Source organism: Brassica oleracea, chromosome C8, assembly GCF_000695525.1.
Source record: "Brassica oleracea var. oleracea cultivar TO1000 chromosome C8, BOL, whole genome shotgun sequence".
Taxonomy (NCBI): Eukaryota; Viridiplantae; Streptophyta; class Magnoliopsida; order Brassicales; family Brassicaceae; genus Brassica; species Brassica oleracea.
The window spans coordinates 16,106,237-16,127,014 of record NC_027755.1 but is presented as its reverse complement, the minus strand read 5'-3'; the positions used below and the strand labels follow the sequence as shown (position 1 = coordinate 16,127,014).

Sequence of the window (20,778 nt, the reverse complement as noted above, 5' to 3'; positions counted from 1 at the left end):
TGTCCAAAGATATCGATCATGAAAATGATGATCCCGATCCAAGGTCCATTTTGGAATGTCAAAAAAGACATGATTGAGAGGAGTGGAAGAAGGCCATTCAAATTGAATTACTCTCCATAAATAAAAGAAATGTCTTTGGACCTATAGTCATAACTGCTGAGAACGTAAATCCTGTTGGGTATAAGTGGGTATTCGTGAGAAAAGTAAATGAGAAAAATGAAGTAACACGATATAAAGCCGGATTAGTTGCCCAAGGTTTTTCTCAGAGACCGGGAATTGATTTTGAGGAAACGTATTCCCCGGTAATGGATGCAATTACGTTTAGATTTTTGATGAGCCTAACGGCATCTAAAAATCTTGAAATGCATCTTATGGACGCTGTGACTGCATATTTGTATGGATCGTTAGATAACGATATATATATGAAACTCCCTGAGGGATTGAAAATGCCAGGGGCATTGAAAAAAAAATTCAGGGAGATTTGTTCGGTCAAGTTACAGCGATCACTTTACGAATTAAAGCAATCCGGACGCATGTGGTACAATTGCTTAAGTGAATATCTTTTGAGTAAGATATGTGAATAATGCGATATGTCCATGCGTTTTTATAAAGAAATCGTCATCTGGCTTTGTGATCATTGATGTATATGTAGATGACCTGAACATAATTGGAACTCAAAAGGAGGTTGATGATGCTCGAACTCATATGAAAGAGGAGTTCGAAATAAAAGATCTCGGCAAGACAAATTTTTGTCTTGGGCTCCAGATAGAGCATCTCCGAGAAGGGATATTTGTGGGTTAGAAAAATTTCGACCTTCGATTTTGTCTCGCGAATATAATGTGTTCATGCTTGATTTTTGTTCAAGTATGATTGATCTTTGATCATTCTATTCTACTTCTTTCAGTCTCAAAATACACTGTAATATTGATAGATCTTCATCACTTAAGTGATAACATTCTTCTTTAGGTATATATCATTTGCGTGTTCTTTGTTGCCTTGTTAAAACCTTGACATGGAAAATCCAATGGGACAAAAACCATGATAAGAGAAAAGAGTACAACTACAAACATCATCATATTCTCCCCCTGGAAGCATCATATTTGGGAGAAGTATTTTCATCATACATATCATCCTTTTAAGAATTTCTATAAGCATATTCTTACTGAATAAACTCGTTTGATTGTCAGATAATTTCTTAGACCATTGGACTTTTTGTCCATAACATTACTTTCACACAAAAGGTCATATCTTGGTCTATTTGAAATCCTTGTCCAAATTTCCTTTAAAGAAAATCTCTTACACCTTCAGATTATGCATACTTATACATATGAGTTATTACTTCGTTTCTTGTAAAAGTTACAAGTATAAATATCCTTCTTGTCATATGAAAGCTCATCTTTCAATCATGAAAGAGATCATTAAATTACCAATATTCTGGTACTTCATGACAAAGAATTGTTTTCTTTATATGCTCAATATACTCGCGCGATAATGTTCTCGAGAACTAGCACTTACTGCTTCTAGCAATCCAAATCCTTATGGAGTTTACTGCTTCTTGCAGTTTATATTCTTTTGAATCTTTCACATAAATTTTATTATTCCAGTGGCTCTCAATTCCTTTTCTTTGTTGCCAGACAAAAAAAAACTTGAAAGTTGATGCTTCCACAACATGATGTGTTTTTTATTCCACAACATGATGTGTTTTTTATAACAATTTCAGATCTTTGTGAGAATCTTTGTGCAATTACTCTTTTACATCTCACATCATCTCTTTCACATAAAGACCCATTTATGTGCCACTGGTTTTACACCATTAGGTGTACGGACTACCAGTCCTAATACTCTTCTCTTTTCAAGAGATTTAATCTTTCATCTATTGCTTATTTCCATTTTGGCTTATCATTTTCTTTGTGTACACTTTTCAATAGATGGTTCATGATCATCATTCTCATCAAATGCTATATTGCATGCATAAGTATTCACGACGTCGATTAAATATCAGTTCCATATTGCTTCAGACATGACATCGCTATTTGAGATTTCGTAATTCTCAGGTACCTGAATTTCTTTCTTGTCATGTTTTCTATCTCTTCTCGAGATCTTTAATATCTCATTCCTCCATTAATGCCATTCTCATTCATGCTCATTTTTTGAGGATTTGGAACCGATAAGTCTATCACGCTTCAGGCGATCTTTAGACTTATTAGCAGTTTGATATTGTCCTTCTGGACATCCATTTTATCTGGAGCATTTACAGCTGGTTTTTGTGACTTAATCACCTTTTAGGGTCAGTAATTGAGCCTGGCAACTCATATGCTAATATTTGTAATAGAATTATCGCCATGAATTTAGTTTTGGACTTTTATTCGAGCTCTTTAGTCCGAGGATCAATGATAATTCATTCAACTCATTCATTTCCAGCTGTTTATTTTCTCTCCCTAATGTTGGATAGACTAACTTTGAGTCATTAAATAAATCTTATAAAATCTTCTAGATTTTATCATCAATGGAGATCATATCCAACATATTCATAACCTCCTTTGAGTTCCCATCTTTTTGCGGTGTGGTGGAGCAACTACAACTTATTCAATTTTTCTAGATGGGGATTTTTGGTTCCTGACCCAAACCAATTTAATGGGGAGAGTTCTTAATTACTCTTTGGCATCATGCGAATCAATGCTGCTTCATCTTAAATATGAGCATTAGCTACAAGATGTTCATCAAGTATCCTCACATGCATAAAATAATCATCAGGTTGCAGATCTATGACAAGGATACATACGACCTTCTTGTCGATGTATATGGTGGATGATCAGTCCACCAGTGGGTGATCAAGCCCACAAACATCTCCTTGTATAAATAGATTCTAATCTATTTGACTGGTAAATAAGCAGCATATGGCAGATTATTCGTAAGAATCCTCTGGTTCTTCAACGAATGTCTATATGATTATCTTTCGCATTATTACTAAACCGGGATGGCATAACCGATTTGCCAAACATTCACTTTCGGTAAACTTCTGGTTTACTATTACATTTATCTCCATTTTCTAATCATTGTGTAGTGCAATATATAAGAGGCTATGGAGACTTTCTCTAAAATACATATATTGCCTTGATAAATATTTCTGATTTGAAATGTATATAGCATTTCTTTTGCTTATGGTCTCAACATAAGTGTCTCAAAATCCCACGAATTTACTTTGAGAAGGATTTATCAATCTTAGTTTTAGTGCAAACATAACCTTCTGGATGTTTGATTTATCATAAAATGTGAGATTCTTTAACTCTTCCCCTCGAGATGATAATACTACAAATTTATCAATCTCGAATGAATCACATTTTGAATCAACAATATACCCACATGGGTCATGTATTCTTTCTTAGATCCTTTTAACTTTTGAGACTTATAAGAATATGATGCAATAAGGATTCTAAATTGCATTCTTATGTGCAGTAATATTATGTACTCTTCTAGAGCATCATATATATCCTCTTCTTGAGCATTCAATAAGGTTTTACTCCTGTTCAAAAACTCGTTAGGCGTTACGCGTGCGGCTGACCCGGGCCTAGCGAGTTGATGGGAAATCGGAAAAAAATCGGAGAATATTCGGGGATTTTTTTTAGGGTTTTATCGAGTTTATTGATATATATATTACCTTTGCAACCAGAACATATATATCATGTTAGCGTATCGGTTTGTTAAATAAGGGGCACATCTATCAACCTGTGTTCGAAGCCCCAAACATGCATTTTATACGTTTTTTGTTTATTTAATGAGGGGTAAGGGAGTAATTAACTCTTCTTCTTCTTCCCTTACCTCATTTCGCCTGCAACCCTAGCAACCATGATTTTTTTTCAACTTAATTCATCGTTTATTTGGGTGATTTGTCTCGTTTTCACTTAATTTTCATGATATTAGCAACAAAACATGATAGATTTAAGATTCAAGTGTCGATTATGAAGTAAATTTCACCAAAAAAATGTTTCCCCGATTTTATGGCCGAATAAGGTCAAAACGCCACGGTGCATCACCGTTGAGCGTTTATACGCCGCATAATCGGTCACTCCGGGCGAGTTTTAGAATAAGGGGTTTTACTAACTTGTATTGTACTTACAAAAATTTTCTTTCATCTTCGGATGATTGATTCATATCTCTTCTTTATTACCATTTTTATTTTCTCAACTTCAAGTGAGAATATGAGTTCTATAAAAAAACTCTTTGATTTTGACCTTACATCAAAATCTCATTGTTTTTCTTAGTCTCAAAGAGACAAGATACAAGTATAAAATTCTTTAATCTCTTTTCACAATCATATGTCTGCCGGACAACATTACTTACGGGAAAATATATATATTTCCCCATATATATGCATCATTAAAATTTCCTTGAGAAATTTTACTTTTAAACTTAACATCCAACATAGTTGAGATATATTACAGATTTCAGACCTTGTAATCTTTAGATGCAGAAGAAATAATGAACTTTAAATAATCACTTCTGGTGATTATATCTTTCTTTAGATTTTCTCCAAAACTCATGGATCTTTTGAGAACAAGCCTTAAGCTTAAAACCCTCATATATATAAAATGATAATGAAATATGATAATCAAATTATTTCAAATTATATAGAGACATGTATTAACAAAAGCATTTTATTATATCAAGAAATAATCATTTATAAATTAAATTTGGATATAAAGTATGACAAATAAAAATAATTATCTTAATCGTAATGCAGATCGAAGATTCAACTGATCAAGTTTTCAGCTGATTATAATCTCATATAATATTTTCTCCTTTGTCGAAAATATATAATCTTTTAACCTCCGATTTGGGTTGAATGGACCATCAAAGAGAAGATCGCGAACTAGGATCGAGATCGTCGGTCGAACGGTGAGATCGGATCGTCGGTTCTCGAACAAGGATGAAGATTTACGGTTCGTCGAACAAGGTATGAGATCGTCGGTTCGTCGAACAAGGATGAATGTTTCACGATCGGGATTAGGATTTCTAAAGGGTTTATCGCCGATAGAGAGAGATTAGGGTTTTGCGGTCGGATCTTTAGCTTAGAGTTTTTAGAGTTTCGTGCTGATAACGTGTTGTAAATAAAGAGAGAAATAGGGAATTGGTTGTTCATATTATTCCATAGGTAATAATACATATATATACATATACAAAGCTAAGGTTTTAGAATCCTAAAATATAGGTTTAATGGGCCTAATAGACATCCACGTAATTGGTTCATAACAATCATTCATTTTTCATTTTCTTGCCATATAATTTTGTTTTCTAAGAGCATCTCCAACCCACTTCTATATTTACCTCTATAATAGCATTTAGCGATAAAATCACTTCAACCCTACTCTATTTCTTTCTCTAAAATAGAGATTGCTATTTTCACCTCTATATTTAGAGGAAGAAAAAACATTCCTTTATAATAGAGGCATGCTTTTTTATTCAAAAAATATCTTTTAAGCTTTTACTTTAACAATTATAATCAAAATGAATATTTTAAGTGAAAATGTACTTTTTATATAAATATATAATCCCCTAAACTATATTTACGAAGTTGCCACGTGTCTTTTATATAATCAATTTCACAAAACAAATATGACATGACTACTGAAATTGATGACGTGTCTTATAGCTTAATATGACATGGACAATTGCATTTAATGTTAATTTATATTTTTGGTAAACTTTTTAAAATATGGTAATAACTCATATATTACATTTAATGTTAATTTATATTTTTGAATTTTTTTAGAATATGGGAATAACTCATAAATCATCATTAAAATAAATATATTCAAATATGGTATTATAAATTTCGAAATATAATTTAATTATGTATTTTTAAATTATACAATTTTATTATTAAAATTTTCAAAAATGTATACAATTTTTTTAGAAAACTATAAAAAATTAATCGTAAAATCATTATTTTCTTATATATCTACAAATTTTATAAATATTGTTTAATTTTAATATTTGGTAATTATGCAACTTTTACAAATTTATTTAATATATTTAATTAAAATAAATAGATAGAAAAATCTATATAAGATTATAATTTCAAATATATACATGCATATTCTTAAATATAATTTTTATGTTTAATTAAATCAAATTTATATTAAAATATTGATACGAAAAAGAAAATTTACAATATTAGTAAAATTTTATTTTAAAATATAATTTATATTTATATGTTAAAAAATATTTTAAATTTTTTTACTGCAGGAAAACACCTGGTCATACTTTTATTTACATAATAGTTTCTATATAAATATTCAGTGTAAATAATATCATAATTTTATGAATCTTAAACTAAATTGTGTTAGTTTTCAACTTTCACAAATAAAATATACTATTTATAATATTAAAAAATAATATATCAAGAATATTCATTTTTAGAGAAAAAAATAGAGAAATACATCCGACAAAAATCTATCTCTGTTATATATTATAGAGTTTCTCTAAAAAATAGGGAAATACATCGTTAATGGTCTAAGTCACCTTTGAACTGCCTCCCTCACCGGCGGCGTTACGAGCCATGGCTTCGGTGACAGTTGCCAATCTCTGCAGATTCAGTTTAACGACAGTATCAGCGAACATTCTTGTATCGTCTTCCGAGTTCCCTTCCGGCATATCCACGACGTACGACTCGAGCACCACCGTCCATACCCGTCTCTCCTTCTCGAACCTGTGCACCGTCGTCACCGACTTGTAATTCACCAGCCTATGCTCTCCTCCGATGATGCTGAACCCCGTCACTCGCCTCTCGTCGTCGAGTATATCGAGCCTCTCCGTCGACGTGTTCGCCGGCAATCCACTGATCACGATCACGTCGCGCGTGCATCCAACACGCATCTCGAATCCTTCCTCGACGGAGCAGGATTTGATGAAGTGTTTGTAGGTCTGCGGTTTGTCGAACTGACGGACGACTGACCATACGATCTCCGGCGGCGCGTGGATTCGCTGCGCGTGGAGTGAGGAGCAGCTTCCTGGACCGAGCTGGTAAGTGTGGAACTCGGCGATGGATTGTGCGAGGGCGGATCGTTCTTCCTGAGTTAACTCCGAAGGCATGGTGATGGTTCTTTCTTGTGTGTTTATAAAAATCAATCTATGAGGTACATGCAAAAGAAGAATCACATCTGAAAGAAAATCAACGAAGGAGAGAATAAGACAGTAAGTGGAACTAGGTTTATGAAGACAGAAGTAGATCTAGTTTATGAAGCGCTTACCAGAACAGAAGAGCATAGGACTTAAGGAGTAATAAATACACTTTTATTTTATTTACTGTTACGACTCTCTCCCCTAAAAATGGTATCTCAACGTACAGTTTGATTTAGTAATTTTAGATTTAGATCTCTTAACAGCTAATTAAATGAGAAATGTTTGACGACGATGTTAATCATTAAAGTAGGTGAGTTGCTATAACATATCGATCTTCTAATTGGCTCACCATCATTAACTTCCATATCAAATTTGATCAAAAAAAAAAACTTCCATATCAACAAGAATATGTATTTTTTATTCATTCTTTGTTTTATTTTCTGTGTGGAATATAAAATTTGTTACTACTACTTTTTAGTGAAATAATAAATGCCGATTTCTTTTATGTCGTCGTTCAATAACCAAGTTGGCAACTTGCAAAAATTAATCAAGTGGGCAACTTGCACCAGCATCACCTTTGCCATAATTAGAAGAAATCGAAAATAAAAGATATATTTAGTCCAAATAAATTTTTTTTTTATGAGTTATCTAGCCGATGTCCAATTAATATTGTACTCCTACGCTGAATTTTCTAATGAGACCCCGACCCAATGGATGAATGAAATTTGATAATATATTATTATGTGTACAAATAATAAAATAATAATAATAATATAATAATAAAATTAATAAAATATTATAAGTTGTAATTGCCGTCCATAATGGTTTGCATGATGGATTGCCCGCAACAAATTCTCTAATAAAAAATAAAAAGAAAAACAAATTATGAGATGTATTTATGTGGGACACAGGCTGACAATACCACGCATGTAAACATGGCACGAACTTTTTAAACCTTTCTTGAAAATGGAACGAGAGCCCATCCTCGTAAAAACACTTTTTTTTTCTCGTAAAAACACTTTTACAGTTTTCTTTTCGCACTTTCAGCTCTTCTCTTTATATATTCGCTCCCTACAACATGGCTACATAATAGTTTTACAACACTTTTTTACAACTGAGTTTCATATCGATCAGTAGCTGAATCTTACGATAAAACAAACAAACTTCTAACCTTTTCTTAATCGAACCTTTCTTTACAAACACAACACTAACACGTACAAAGGTAAAAGCTAAAGAGTGGTATTTTAAACATTTTACTCATGACTGAAAATTCAAAATTGTATTACTCAAACAGGAAACGAAGCAAACATATACTATCTCCGTTCCCGAAAGTAAGATGTTTTAGATTTTTTTCTTGTTCCACAAAGATAGATTTTCTATATTGTTAAAGTAATTTTTTATACTTTTGAGGAACATTAATTGAGAATATTTGAATTGATTAAATTTTATTGGTAGAAAGTTATTGGAAAGTGTATAAAAAAGTAAAAAATAAATTAAATTATAAACATTTATTAAATTTTTAATAAGCGTGCATATCTAGAAAATCTTACTTTCAGGAACAGAGGGAGTAATAACCAAGAAATTATGGTAAAGGAAAGCTCTAGGCTCCCACGAGATAACTTCAAGCCACCATTACCATCTTCGTTTCCATAACTCTCCCTGCTTGATAAATTCAAATCTATTACTCAACCAGGAAACGAAGATAACTTGTAAAATAAGTAAACAGAAATCCTAACCTCTCCTCGCTATACCGTACAATTGTGGTCAAATCAATCGGTCTTGAAGAGGACCTGCTGGCGCTAGGTAGTGAAAGGATACCGAACCGAGAAGAATCACAATGAACAAGAGTAGAATCACTCTGAAAGCCTGCGTCGATGAAGATTTACGCGGCTGATGACGGAGGTGATACGGTTTCTTGGCCATTTGAGTTTTATCTAGAAGTTTTCAAGAACTGTAGAGAATCTGATGAATAGAAAGAAAAAACGTTACAATGAAAACATGCATTTGAAGATGATGGAAGCTATGAACATCCGTGTACTTATTAACCACGATATTGATGATAACTCTGCTTTAGTAGAGAGAATAGGGTAGACCAATAATTTAATTTTATCAACTCATCTCTCGTCAACTCATTATCTATAAGGACTATTGTGTCAAATTTCATGCTAAATATAGTTTGAAAACAAATTAAGGAAAAAAAACTGTAAATTGCAGAGACCCTATCTGTAATTTCAAGAAATTTTAAGAACTGTAGGCAAGAATGGTGAAATAAACTAGTTAAGTCAGTTCAGTATTAAAAATAAATTACGTTTAGTTTCCCTTGTGGCTATTTAAGGAGTTAGGCATTTCCTATACTAAGATGAATTATAGATATCTTAAAAAATTTCACCTAATTGCATAGTTATTAAGTTCTTATAGCAATATAGCATTGGGATTTTCTTTCTTAATTATTTTCTAGTTTTGAGCTACTTGCGGTTAGTTAGTTAATTAATTGTTAGAACCATTATTGTTTGGTAGTTTACTGTTTAGCTTTCACCAATGTAGCTAAGACCATCTCCAAAAATGAACTCTATTTTGAAGTTTCTAAAACTCTATATTTGAAGTTTAAAAGTGTTTTTCTTCAAAAGTAAAACTTCAAACTCAACTTCAAAACTATTTATATTTTATAATATGGTCCTTATATTTGTCATAACTAATTTGAATTCATAAAACTTTTGTAAATAACTAGCACATATATAAATATATTACAACAATATTAATTAATAAAATATTCTATTAAAATATAAAAAATTAAATAAAAATAATTTAAATAATATTAAATTCAAACAAAATACCATATTATTTCATAAAATTATTTTCGTAATGCATATTTGATCTATTAGTGCATTTCGAAGTAAAAATGGCTCTCCTTATTTTTACTTTGTAGATTACGATCTAAAAATTGTTGAAATCAGGTAATATTGATATTTGTAAATACATTAGATCGGAACAAAAAAGTAAAAGAGAAACATAAAATATTGCTAAATACTAATTTATTTTCGATAATATTAATACTCGTGAATATATTCGATACGAACAAAAAAAAAATGTACAAAAAACATAAAAAACAATAACTATTTCAGTTACACAAAAAAATTTGGACAATATTTGAAAATTTTGAAGGTTCATGATCAAACTTACCTCACTATTAGTGTTGTTGTAATATTTAAATTTGTGTAATAGTTATGTCTTCATGTAATTTTTTAAAATATTTTTGTTAAGTCTTTTTTGTATTTTATTGTTGTCTAAATATAGCTTAAAATATTTTAAATCTTATTTTAAAGTTTTATTTAATTTTATGTGTAAAATTTAAAATCTGTAAAGAAAATTTACAATATTTATGAAATATTATTTTTATAAGGATTAAAACAATAAACGAGAAAATATTTATGAATCATAAAAGTGATGTGTGATTGTAGGGACCAAAATGCAAATAAAAATATGAAACTTCAAATTTAAAGTTTTGAATAGTGAAACTTCAAATATAAAGTTTCACTCTTCAAAACTTCAAATTTGAAGTTTTGAAGTTTTTTTTGGAGAACAAAAAACTTCATATTTGAAGTTATAAAGCATCTCCAACCCAAGACCTTAGTTTATGAGGAGCAAAACCTCAAATGAGGATTTGAAGTTTGGTTACTCCAACCAAGAATCTTCGAAAAAATCTTTTAAAAAATATTTATTTGCATTATAGTTCTTGACATTAACGAAAGTTACTAATATTTATGAAAGAAATAACTATAAAGACAAAAAAAAAAGAGATAGTTTTGAGGTTGTGAATAGTGAAAAATCAAATTTAAGTTTTACTATTCACAACCTCAAAATTTGAGAATTTGAGGTTGAATTGGAATGACACAGAACCTTAAAATTTGAGGATTTGAGGTTGGATCGGAGATGCTCCGAGTGAGGTTTATATTGTTGTCGTCGTCATTTCACTCGTAGATAAATCCTACATTGGTTTGTTCACAACCAAATTTATTTCACGGTGTTCTCATGCAATGAATCTTAGATGAAAGTTAAACTAGTAGCTGAAATGTATTTGAATAAACTTGTGAATTGCTACATGTAAGATCGAGACTGGTTAAGAAAAAATAAAAGAAAGATAAAGACTCGTTATATTAACACATTAGTCATCATTTAGCTTAGGGAATTAGCCTGCTTATTGTAATTTATTTGTATCCCCAAAAAACTAATTAACCCTACTTATTGTATTGTTAAGAATATGGACTAACAGCACCCCCATTAGTGAACCTTATGAAATGGGTTCACAAAGTATTTTTTTATTATATTTTTTTTGTTTGATTTTTGTTTAAAAAAAAAAAAATTAATCGGACCAATCGCGGGGCGCCACGTGCCGTGGGGCCCGCGCTACAGTGATGAACCCGGTTCACAGGGAAAAGGTGGAAAGAAACAAGTTCATCACTATTCATTATTTTAATATATTTTTTTTTTGGAATCTGTGTGAACCTCCCGGTAAGTTCACTAATGGGAGTGCTCTAAGTTCCTACAAAAAAAAAGAATATGGACTAAGTTCAGAAAAAAAAAAACCGAGCTTAATGGTTCTTTACTTCTTTTGAGAAATGATCTACTCATTGTTCTGACATTTTCATGTGTGCATAAAAGTTATTTGCATCGGTACAGTAAACCGGAATATGAACAATAAACCTAAACCAACTAACCCGAATCTTGATAAAGATTATAACTGGGTTATTCACGCCGCTTTTTCTATAAATAGGTTGGTTACAAAAAAAAAAAACTATAACTGGGCCTTAGTCCGTTACGGCCCATTAAAACCGACTCTGCAGAGACGATTTTTTCTATAAATACAGAAGCAGAGGCTATCGATATCTCTTTTCTTTGCTCGTTCCTCTCCTCGCGAAGGAGAGAAATCCCGAACTGGTCGTCTCCAAACAAAACGGAAAAAAAAAAAAAAAATTTAGCTAAAATAAACTGCATACTTGCACTCATTTGAAAGAGAGAGAGGGAAACACCGATAGGGGGTTTAATTCAATTTGATCCTCTTTCAATCCACGTTCTGGGTTTTCGATTCTATCGAATCTGTATTTGATCGGAGCTCCAACGCCATGGATACGCGGTTTCCGTTTTCTCCGGCGGAGGTCTCCAAAGTCCGTGTGGTCCAGTTTGGGATTCTCAGCCCCGATGAAATCGTAATGCTCCGTCCATATAATGAAATCGAATAGGCTTAGTAGAGAGATTGTTGTATTGCTAAAAGTAGGAGTTGTGTTTCTTTTGCAGAGGCAAATGTCTGTTATACACGTGGAGCATAGTGAGACCACTGAGAAGGGTAAACCGAAGGTGGGAGGGTTGAGTGATACTCGGCTTGGTACGATTGATCGGAAGGTGAAGTGTGAGACGTGTATGGCTAACATGGCTGAGTGTCCTGGTCATTTTGGACATCTTGAACTCGCTAAGCCTATGTATCACGTGGGTTTCATGAAGACTGTGTTGAGTATCATGCGTTGTGTTTGCTTCAACTGCTCCAAGATCCTAGCTGATGAGGTATGATCGAATTGCTTCTCCCTTTGTTTTGCGAGTACTTTCAGTGTTGAGAGAATTAATCCAATTTGTTGTTTTCGTGAAGGATGAGCATAAGTTTAAGCAGGCCATGAGGATTAAGAATCCCAAGAATAGGCTTAAGAAGATTCTGGATGCTTGCAAAAACAAGACCAAGTGTGAAGGTGGTGATGAGATTGATGATGTTCAAACCCAACAAGACACAGACGAGCCTGTGAAGAAACCTAAGATCACTATTGAGGGAATGAAGATGATTGCAGAGTTTAAGGTTACAAAGAAGAAAAGCGATGAGACAGACCAGCTTCCTGAGCCTTCAGAAAGGAAACAGACACTTGGTGCTGACAGGGTTCGTTCGTCTCTTTTCTTTCGATTTCCCCTTCCTGTTTGGGGTTATCTGATGGCATGTGGAGTTGTTGCAGGTTTTGAGTGTTTTAAAGAGGATTAGTGATGCGGATTGTCAACTCTTAGGGTTCAACCCTAAGTATGCTCGCCCTGACTGGATGATTCTAGAAGTCCTTCCTATTCCTCCACCCCCTGTTAGACCATCTGTTATGATGGATGCCACTTCCAGGAGTGAGGCAAGTCTGGCTTTTCTTTACCGAAATAAAAAAAAGTTGCTTAGCTCCTAGTGCTGATTTAGTCTGACGGGAAAATATTATTTTCATTTTTGACTGATTGTGTGTCCCCTGGTTCATGCTTCTTGTTGATGCAGGATGACTTGACTCATCAGCTAGCTATGATTATTCGGCACAACGAGAACTTGAAAAGACAGGAAAAGAACGGAGCCCCAGCTCACATTATTTCAGAGTTTACACAACTCCTGCAGTTCCATATAGCAACCTATTTTGATAATGAGCTGCCTGGACAGCCAAGAGCTACTCAAAAATCAGGGAGGCCTATTAAATCAATTTGTAGTAGGCTCAAGGCAAAGGCAGAATCAGGGGAAACTTGATGGGAAAACGTGTGGATTTCTCGGCACGTACTGTTATTACACCAGATCCAACAATAAATATCGATGAACTTGGTGTACCGTGGAGTATTGCCCTTAATCTCACATACCCAGAAACAGTTACTCCATATAACATTGAGAGATTAGTATGTTTGGTGTTTATTTTACATAAACAGAGTCTTCCTCCATGTTTCGTTGACAATATTTCATTGGCAGATTGAAGGAGCTTGTTGATTATGGACCACATCCTCCACCTGGGAAGACGGGGGCGAAATATATCATTCGGGATGATGGCCAGAGACTAGATCTTCGGTACCTGGAGAAGAGCAGTGATCATCATTTGGAACTTGGATACAAAGTGGAGAGGCACTTAATTGATGGTGATTTTGTTCTTTTCAATCGTCAACCAAGTCTGCACAAAATGTCTATCATGGGTCACAGGATTAGGATCATGCCATATTCCACCTCTCCTTACAATGCTGATTTCGATGGGGATGAGATGAACATGCACGTACCATAGTCATTCGAGACCAGAGCCGAGGTGTTGGAGCTGATGATGGTTCCTAAATGTATCGTCTCTCCTCAGGCGAATCGGCCTGTGATGGGTATTGTGCAGGATACCCTTCTAGGATGCCGTAAAATCACAAAAAGAGATACCTTTATAGAGAAGGTAATCATTTCTTTAGCGATTACTTGCAGCAGTTCTCTCTGTGTTAATAAGAAGTAACCTAATTCCTGTGCTGATATTTTTTCCATGTTCAGGATGTATTCATGAATACGCTTATGTGGTGGCAAGACTTCGATGGGAAAGTTCCAGCTCCTGCAATTCTGAAGCCACGTCCTCTTTGGCCTGGCAAACAAGTCTTCAATCTTATCATACCAAAGCAGATAAACCTGTTCAGGTACTCTGCTTGGCACTCAAATGCAGAGACTGGATACATAACTCCAGGGGATACCCAAGTGAGAATTGAAAGAGGAGAACTTCTTGCCGGTACTCTCTGCAAAAAGACCCTTGGTACCGGTAATGGGAGTCTCGTGCATGTTATTTGGTAAGTTGCTGCATCCTGTTCACCTGACACCAAAAATTTAACATCAAGATATTGCAGTGTTGATCGTGGTTTGTTTACATTTTTCTTTTCTTGGTTTAAAGGGAAGAGGTTGGTCCTTATGCAGCTAGGAAGTTTCTCGGTCATACTCAATGGCTGGTCAACTACTGGCTTCTGCAGAATGGTTTTACCATTGGAATCGGTGATACTATTGCTGATTCGCAAACAATGGAGAAAATCAATGAGACTATTTCTAGTGCAAAAACTGCCGTGAAAGACCTTATCCGTCAGTTCCAGGAAAAGAAATTGGATCCTGAACCAGGGCGAACTATGACAGAGACGTTTGAGAACAGAGTTAGCCAGGTACATCAATGTCTTGATAATAATTTTCATTTGGTGCCTGTCTGATATGAATGACTCCTTATTAAGATCAAGTGACCGTAGTTCATTAAGAATAATCATGGTTTAGTTGCTTTATCCTTTATGCTTATCTCTATATATGAGCTGGGGAATGGGAGAAGGAGGGTATCGAGGATTTCAGTAGGATGACAGAGAAGAGAGTCAATGAGAGAGGTTGGGATTTCTTAGCGAGAGGAAGAGAGAATTGTAATAGATATCTCTGTATTTCGTTAATCATAATCAATATTCAAGCGCTCTTCTTTGTTGATCTTTGTCATTTACAACGTTTGATACCCTAAACGTATCTGTGTCATTGAGTTTATTATATATGCTGACTCATAAACTGCTCTTGTAGGTTTTGAATAAAGCTCGTGACGATGCTGGAAGTAGTGCTCAAAAGAGTTTAGCAGAAACCAATAACCTGAAGGCCATGGTGACAGCAGGATCCAAAGGAAGTTTCATCAATATTTCTCAAATGACAGCGTGTGTTGGTCAGCAAAATGTGGAAGGGAAGCGGATCCCATTTGGATTTGATGGCCGGACGTTACCTCATTTCACCAAAGATGACTATTGACTATGGTCCTGAAAGTCGTGGGTTTGTCGAGAATTCGTACCTGCGTGGGCTTACTCCTCAAGAGTTCTTTTTCCATGCCATGGGAGGAAGGGAAGGTCTTATTGATACTGCCGTGAAGACATCAGAAACTGGATACATTCAGAGGCGATTGGTCAAGGCTATGGAGGATATTATGGTCAAGTATGATGGGACAGTCAGAAACTCGTTGGGTGATGTTATTCAGTTTCTCTATGGGGAAGATGGTATGGATGCTGTGTGGATAGAATCTCAGAAGCTGGATTCCTTGAAAATGAAGAAAGCAGAGTTCGATAGGACATTCAAGTATGAGATTGACGACGAAAACTGGAATCCTACATACCTAAGTGATGAACATCTTGAGGATTTGAAAGGGATCAGAGAGTTGCGTGATGTATTTGATGCAGAATATCAGAAGCTCGAGGCTGATAGGTTTCAACTCGGGACTGAAATTGCTACAAATGGTGATAGCACTTGGCCATTACCTGTGAACATCAAGAGACATATCTGGAATGCACAGAAGACTTTCAAGATTGACTTGCGCAAGATTTCGGATATGCATCCTGTTGAGATTGTTGATGCAGTTGATAAATTACAGGAGAGGCTGTTGGTTGTTCCTGGTGAAGATGGATTGAGTGTAGAAGCACAGAAAAATGCCACACTGTTCTTCAACATTTTGCTTCGAAGCACTCTTGCTAGTAAAAGAGTTTTGGAGGAATACAAGCTCAGCCGTGAGATTTTTTAGTGGGTTATTGGTGAGATAGAGTCAAGGTTCTTACAGTCGCTTGTAGCTCCCGGGGAAATGATCGGTTGTGTTGCTGCCCAGTCAATTGGAGAGCCTGCTACGCAGATGACTTTGAATACTTTCCATTATGCCGGTGTCAGTGCCAAGAACGTAACACTCGGTGTTCCCAGGCTGCGAGAGATTATTAACGTCGCTAAAAGGATTAAAACACCTTCCCTATCTGTGTACCTCACACCAGAAGCTAGCAAATCAAAAGAGGGGGCTAAAACAGTTCAGTGCGCTTTGGAATATACTATTCTCAGGAGTGTCACTCAAGCTACGGAGGTTTGGTATGACCCGGATCCGATGAGTACCATTATCGAAGAAGATTTTGAATTTGTGAGGTCCTACTATGAAATGCCAGATGAAGATGTCTCTCCAGTTAAAATATCTTCTTGGCTGCTTCGTATTGAGTTGAATCGTGAAATGATGGTTGACAAGAAGTTGAGTATGGCAGATATAGCGGAGAAGATCAACCTGGAGTTTGATGATGACCTGACTTGCATATTTAATGATGACAATGCGGAGAAACTGATCCTTCGGATCCGGATTATGAATGACGAGGGAGCCAAAGGAGAAGCGCAAGATGAATCAGCTGAAGATGATGTTTTCCTTAAAAAGATTGAGAGCAACATGCTGACAGAAATGGCACTCAGGGGTATTCCAGACATCAACAAGGTGTTCATTAAGCAGGTTAGAAAAAGCAAGTTTGATGAGGATGAAGGATTCAAGACATCGGAGGAGTGGATGTTAGATACAGAAGGTGTTAATCTGCTGGCTGTAATGTGCCATGAAGATGTGGATCCAAAGAGGACAACAAGCAATCACTTGATCGCGATTATTGAAGTTCTTGGAATTGAAGCAGTTCGTCGTGCTTTGTTGGATGAGCTTCGGGTTGTGATATCCTTTGATGGCTCTTATGTGAATTACCGCCATCTAGCCATATTGTGTGATACAATGACCTATCGAGGTCATCTAATGGCGATCACTCAACATGGTATCAACAGAAATGATACTGGGCCTCTGATGAGGTGCTCATTTGAAGAGACTGTCGATATTCTGCTGGATGCTGCAGCTTATGCTGAGACAGACTGCTTGCGTGGTGTTACCGAAAACATTATGCTCGGCCAGCTTGCACCAATTGGAACAGGAGACTGCGAGCTGTATCTGAATGATGAGATGCTGAAGAATGCAATTGAACTTCAGCTCCCTAGCTATATGGATGGACTGGAGTTTGGGATGACTCCTGCTCGCTCACCAATGTCAGGAACTCCTTACCATGAAAGCATGATGTCCCCAAACTACCTCTTGAGTCCAAATATGCGGTTGTCTCCAATGTCAGATGCTCAGTTTTCTCCATATGTAGGTGGAATGGCGTTTTCTCCTTCTTCATCTCCAGGCTACAGCCCATCATCCCCTGGATACAGTCCCACTTCTCCTGGTTACAGTCCCACTTCACCTGGATACAGTCCGACTTCTCCTGGCTATAGTCCCACTTCGCCCACGTACAGCCCAACAAGCCCTGGTTATTCTCCAACAAGTCCTTCATATTCTCCCACCTCCCCTAGCTACAGCCCAACGTCTCCTAGCTACAGCCCAACTTCTCCTAGCTACAGTCCTACATCACCAAGCTACAGCCCGACATCCCCGAGTTACAGCCCAACGTCACCTGCATACAGCCCAACGTCACCTGCATACAGCCCAACTTCACCTGCGTACAGCCCTACCTCTCCATCTTACAGTCCAACTTCACCATCTTACAGTCCAACGTCACCTTCCTACAGTCCAACATTGCCTTCTTACAGCCCTACCTCACCTGCATACAGCCCTACATCTCCTGGCTACAGCCCAACTTCACCAAGCTATAGTCCAACGTCACCCAGTTACGGTCCGTCCGACGTCTCCGAGCTACAACCCTCAGTCTGCTAAATACTATCACCAGCTAGCCCTTACAGTCCTACATCTCCAAACTACAGGTCAGTAGTAATCTGCTCTGTAAGTGTTTTTTCTTCTACCACTGTGAAGCTGTTATACTCCCTTGTCGTTTATTTATTTTGTTAACTATCCATAATCAATTTTACTCTGCAGCCCTACATCACCATCCTACTCACCCACATCTCCATCGTATTCACCTTCAAGTCCTACATACAGTCCCAGCAGGTTCGGTTTTACCCACTTGAATCTCTTGTATGCATCGATGTCATTTAGAATAACTTCACCAACTACATTTTCTTTGGCATTTGGGCTCTGCAAAAGTGTAATCGAGTTGTTGTTCTTATTGTTGAATCTGTCTCAGTCCATAGGTTTTCTGTGGTATGCATCGATGTCATTTAGAATAGCTTCACCAACTACATTTTCTTTGGCATTTGAACTCTGCAAAAGTGTAACCGAGGTGTTGTTCTAATTGTTGAATCTTTCTCAGCCCATACAGCGCAGGAGCAAGCCCTGACTACAGCCCAAGCGCAGGTTACTCACCAACACTTCCTGGTTATTCACCCTCATCTACCGGCCAGTATACACCACATGAGGGTGATAAAAATGGCAAGACTGGAAAGGATGCCAGCAAGGATGATAAAAGCAACCTTTGAAAGGAATTCATTACACCATTGGATTTAGAACTCGCAGTAGCTTGCTCACAAACATGTTATTTCGTGTAACCAGAAGAAAGAAGAAACCGTTTCAAAGTCCTCTCCTTTGTGACAGTTTTTTTTCTAAGTAGTTCCTCTGTGTCGTGCTTTGTATGAATTGTTCTAAACTTATTCATCATGGATCCAAATAGAGAACAATATGAACATCATGGTATTTGGGCTTTTAGTCTGGTTCTTGAGTTCTTGTCTTGTTGGTTTTCAGAAACTTAAACATATTAACGGTATATTCATGTTTCTTAATTGATATAGATTTTGAATCGAGAATACTTTGTTCTTTACCATAAAGATCATTGGAGCTCTTTCCATGTGGCTCTCCCTGATCCTCTCTATAATCACGTAATGTTTGATGTGAAATGTGTTGTTTTATTGTGGACCATCGTGGCAAAATAAGATTCATGCTGGTGTGATTTTTGCCGGTACTATTTTTTATATTTTACTTAAGTTTACTAGATCTTGACCCGCACATCTGTGCAGATTTTTTCTCCTTATACTAAAACATTTTAGTTTATATAACAAAATTTATCACTAAATTATTAATATGTATTGTATAACTCTATAATACCGATATTTAAGTGGGTTATATTGTTATTACTATACATTTTGTAACAAAATTTATTTTGAGAACATTATTATGTAACAATACAAATTTACATAATTTTTAATTTTATTTCTAAATTCGAAATGTACATAGAAGTAATATTAAATCGGACCTACATAATAGAAAAGAAACATTTTGAGATATTGTTAAAACAACAAAAACTATTTTAAAAAGGAAACTATAATATATTGATATGATAATTAAAATTTTTATTTTATGATAGTTAAAATATAAATTAATTAATTTCGGAAATAAAATTTAAAATGATTCTGAAAAGATTTTCTTAGATTTTTTTAAACAATATTTTTTGTATTTTAAATAAAAGATAATTATATTAAAAGATATGATGATTAAGTTATGTAAAATTTGATAAATATATAGAAGATAATCAATTTTAAAATATCACACATGGAAGAAGTTATGGCTTCTGTTTTAAGAATTAAAATTTAGAAAAAAATCACCGGCAAACTATTTTAACAGAGATTATTGTTCAAATCTGATATATCAAGCTGTTATAGAATATATAAGGGGAGGCTCGGAATATAAATGTTGTCTAGTATATATTCACCAGTTTGGTCTAAAAATCATCTAATTCTAGAACAACAAAACAAATTACTTATTTCACCGGTTCAGGTAATATCCGAACCCGAATGGATATCCGAAGATACTTAACCATATATTCCTAGTTTACTTATCTCATTTTATTCAAAATATTTATATTAATGATGCTTATTACTCAAAATTAGACAATATACATATACTCGTGGACATAATTATTTGCTACTCACTTAAAATATATATCAAGCTCCACTACAAGAAAACAAATTTTTTACTAGGGCAGTATTCGTTGTAAATTCGTCGTAAACGGGGTGTTACGACGAATTAACGTCGAAAGACGTTACGTTGTTAAACGTCCGTCGTAACGGAGGTTTCATCGTAAACGACTCGTTACATTTACGACGAAATATATTCCTCGTAAAGCGCAGGGAAAGGATTCGTCGTAAACACCACGTAAGACTTCGTCGTAAAGCCCACGTAATTGTTTCGATGTAAAGCACACGTAAATACTTTC

General features: G+C 35.2%; 1 protein-coding gene and 1 pseudogene across 4 annotated transcripts in view; one reads left to right on the top strand and one right to left on the bottom strand.

Annotated features, from left to right (window-relative positions):
* The window catches only part of LOC106312795 (abscisic acid receptor PYR1-like), a 21,871-nt gene extending 14,431 nt beyond the window's left edge, over nt 1-7,440 (bottom strand). For 2 of the 4 annotated variants that reach the window (XM_013750449.1, XM_013750450.1), the window contains exons 1-2: nt 7,251-7,440; nt 6,523-7,160 (exon numbers count right to left, since the gene is read on the bottom strand). In XM_013750449.1, the coding sequence (XP_013605903.1) occupies nt 6,523-7,160; nt 7,251-7,266 (654 nt within the window). In that variant the 5' untranslated portion in view covers nt 7,267-7,440. Of the gene's footprint in view, nt 1-6,398; nt 7,161-7,250 lie in introns of those variants that run through there. The other 2 variants (XM_013750452.1, XM_013750451.1) reach the window with 2 other exon arrangements.
* A 4,593-nt stretch (nt 7,441-12,033) lies between these two features.
* On the top strand, nt 12,034-19,257 carry LOC106311866 (annotated as a pseudogene).
* The last annotated feature ends 1,521 nt before the right edge of the window (nt 19,258-20,778 follow it).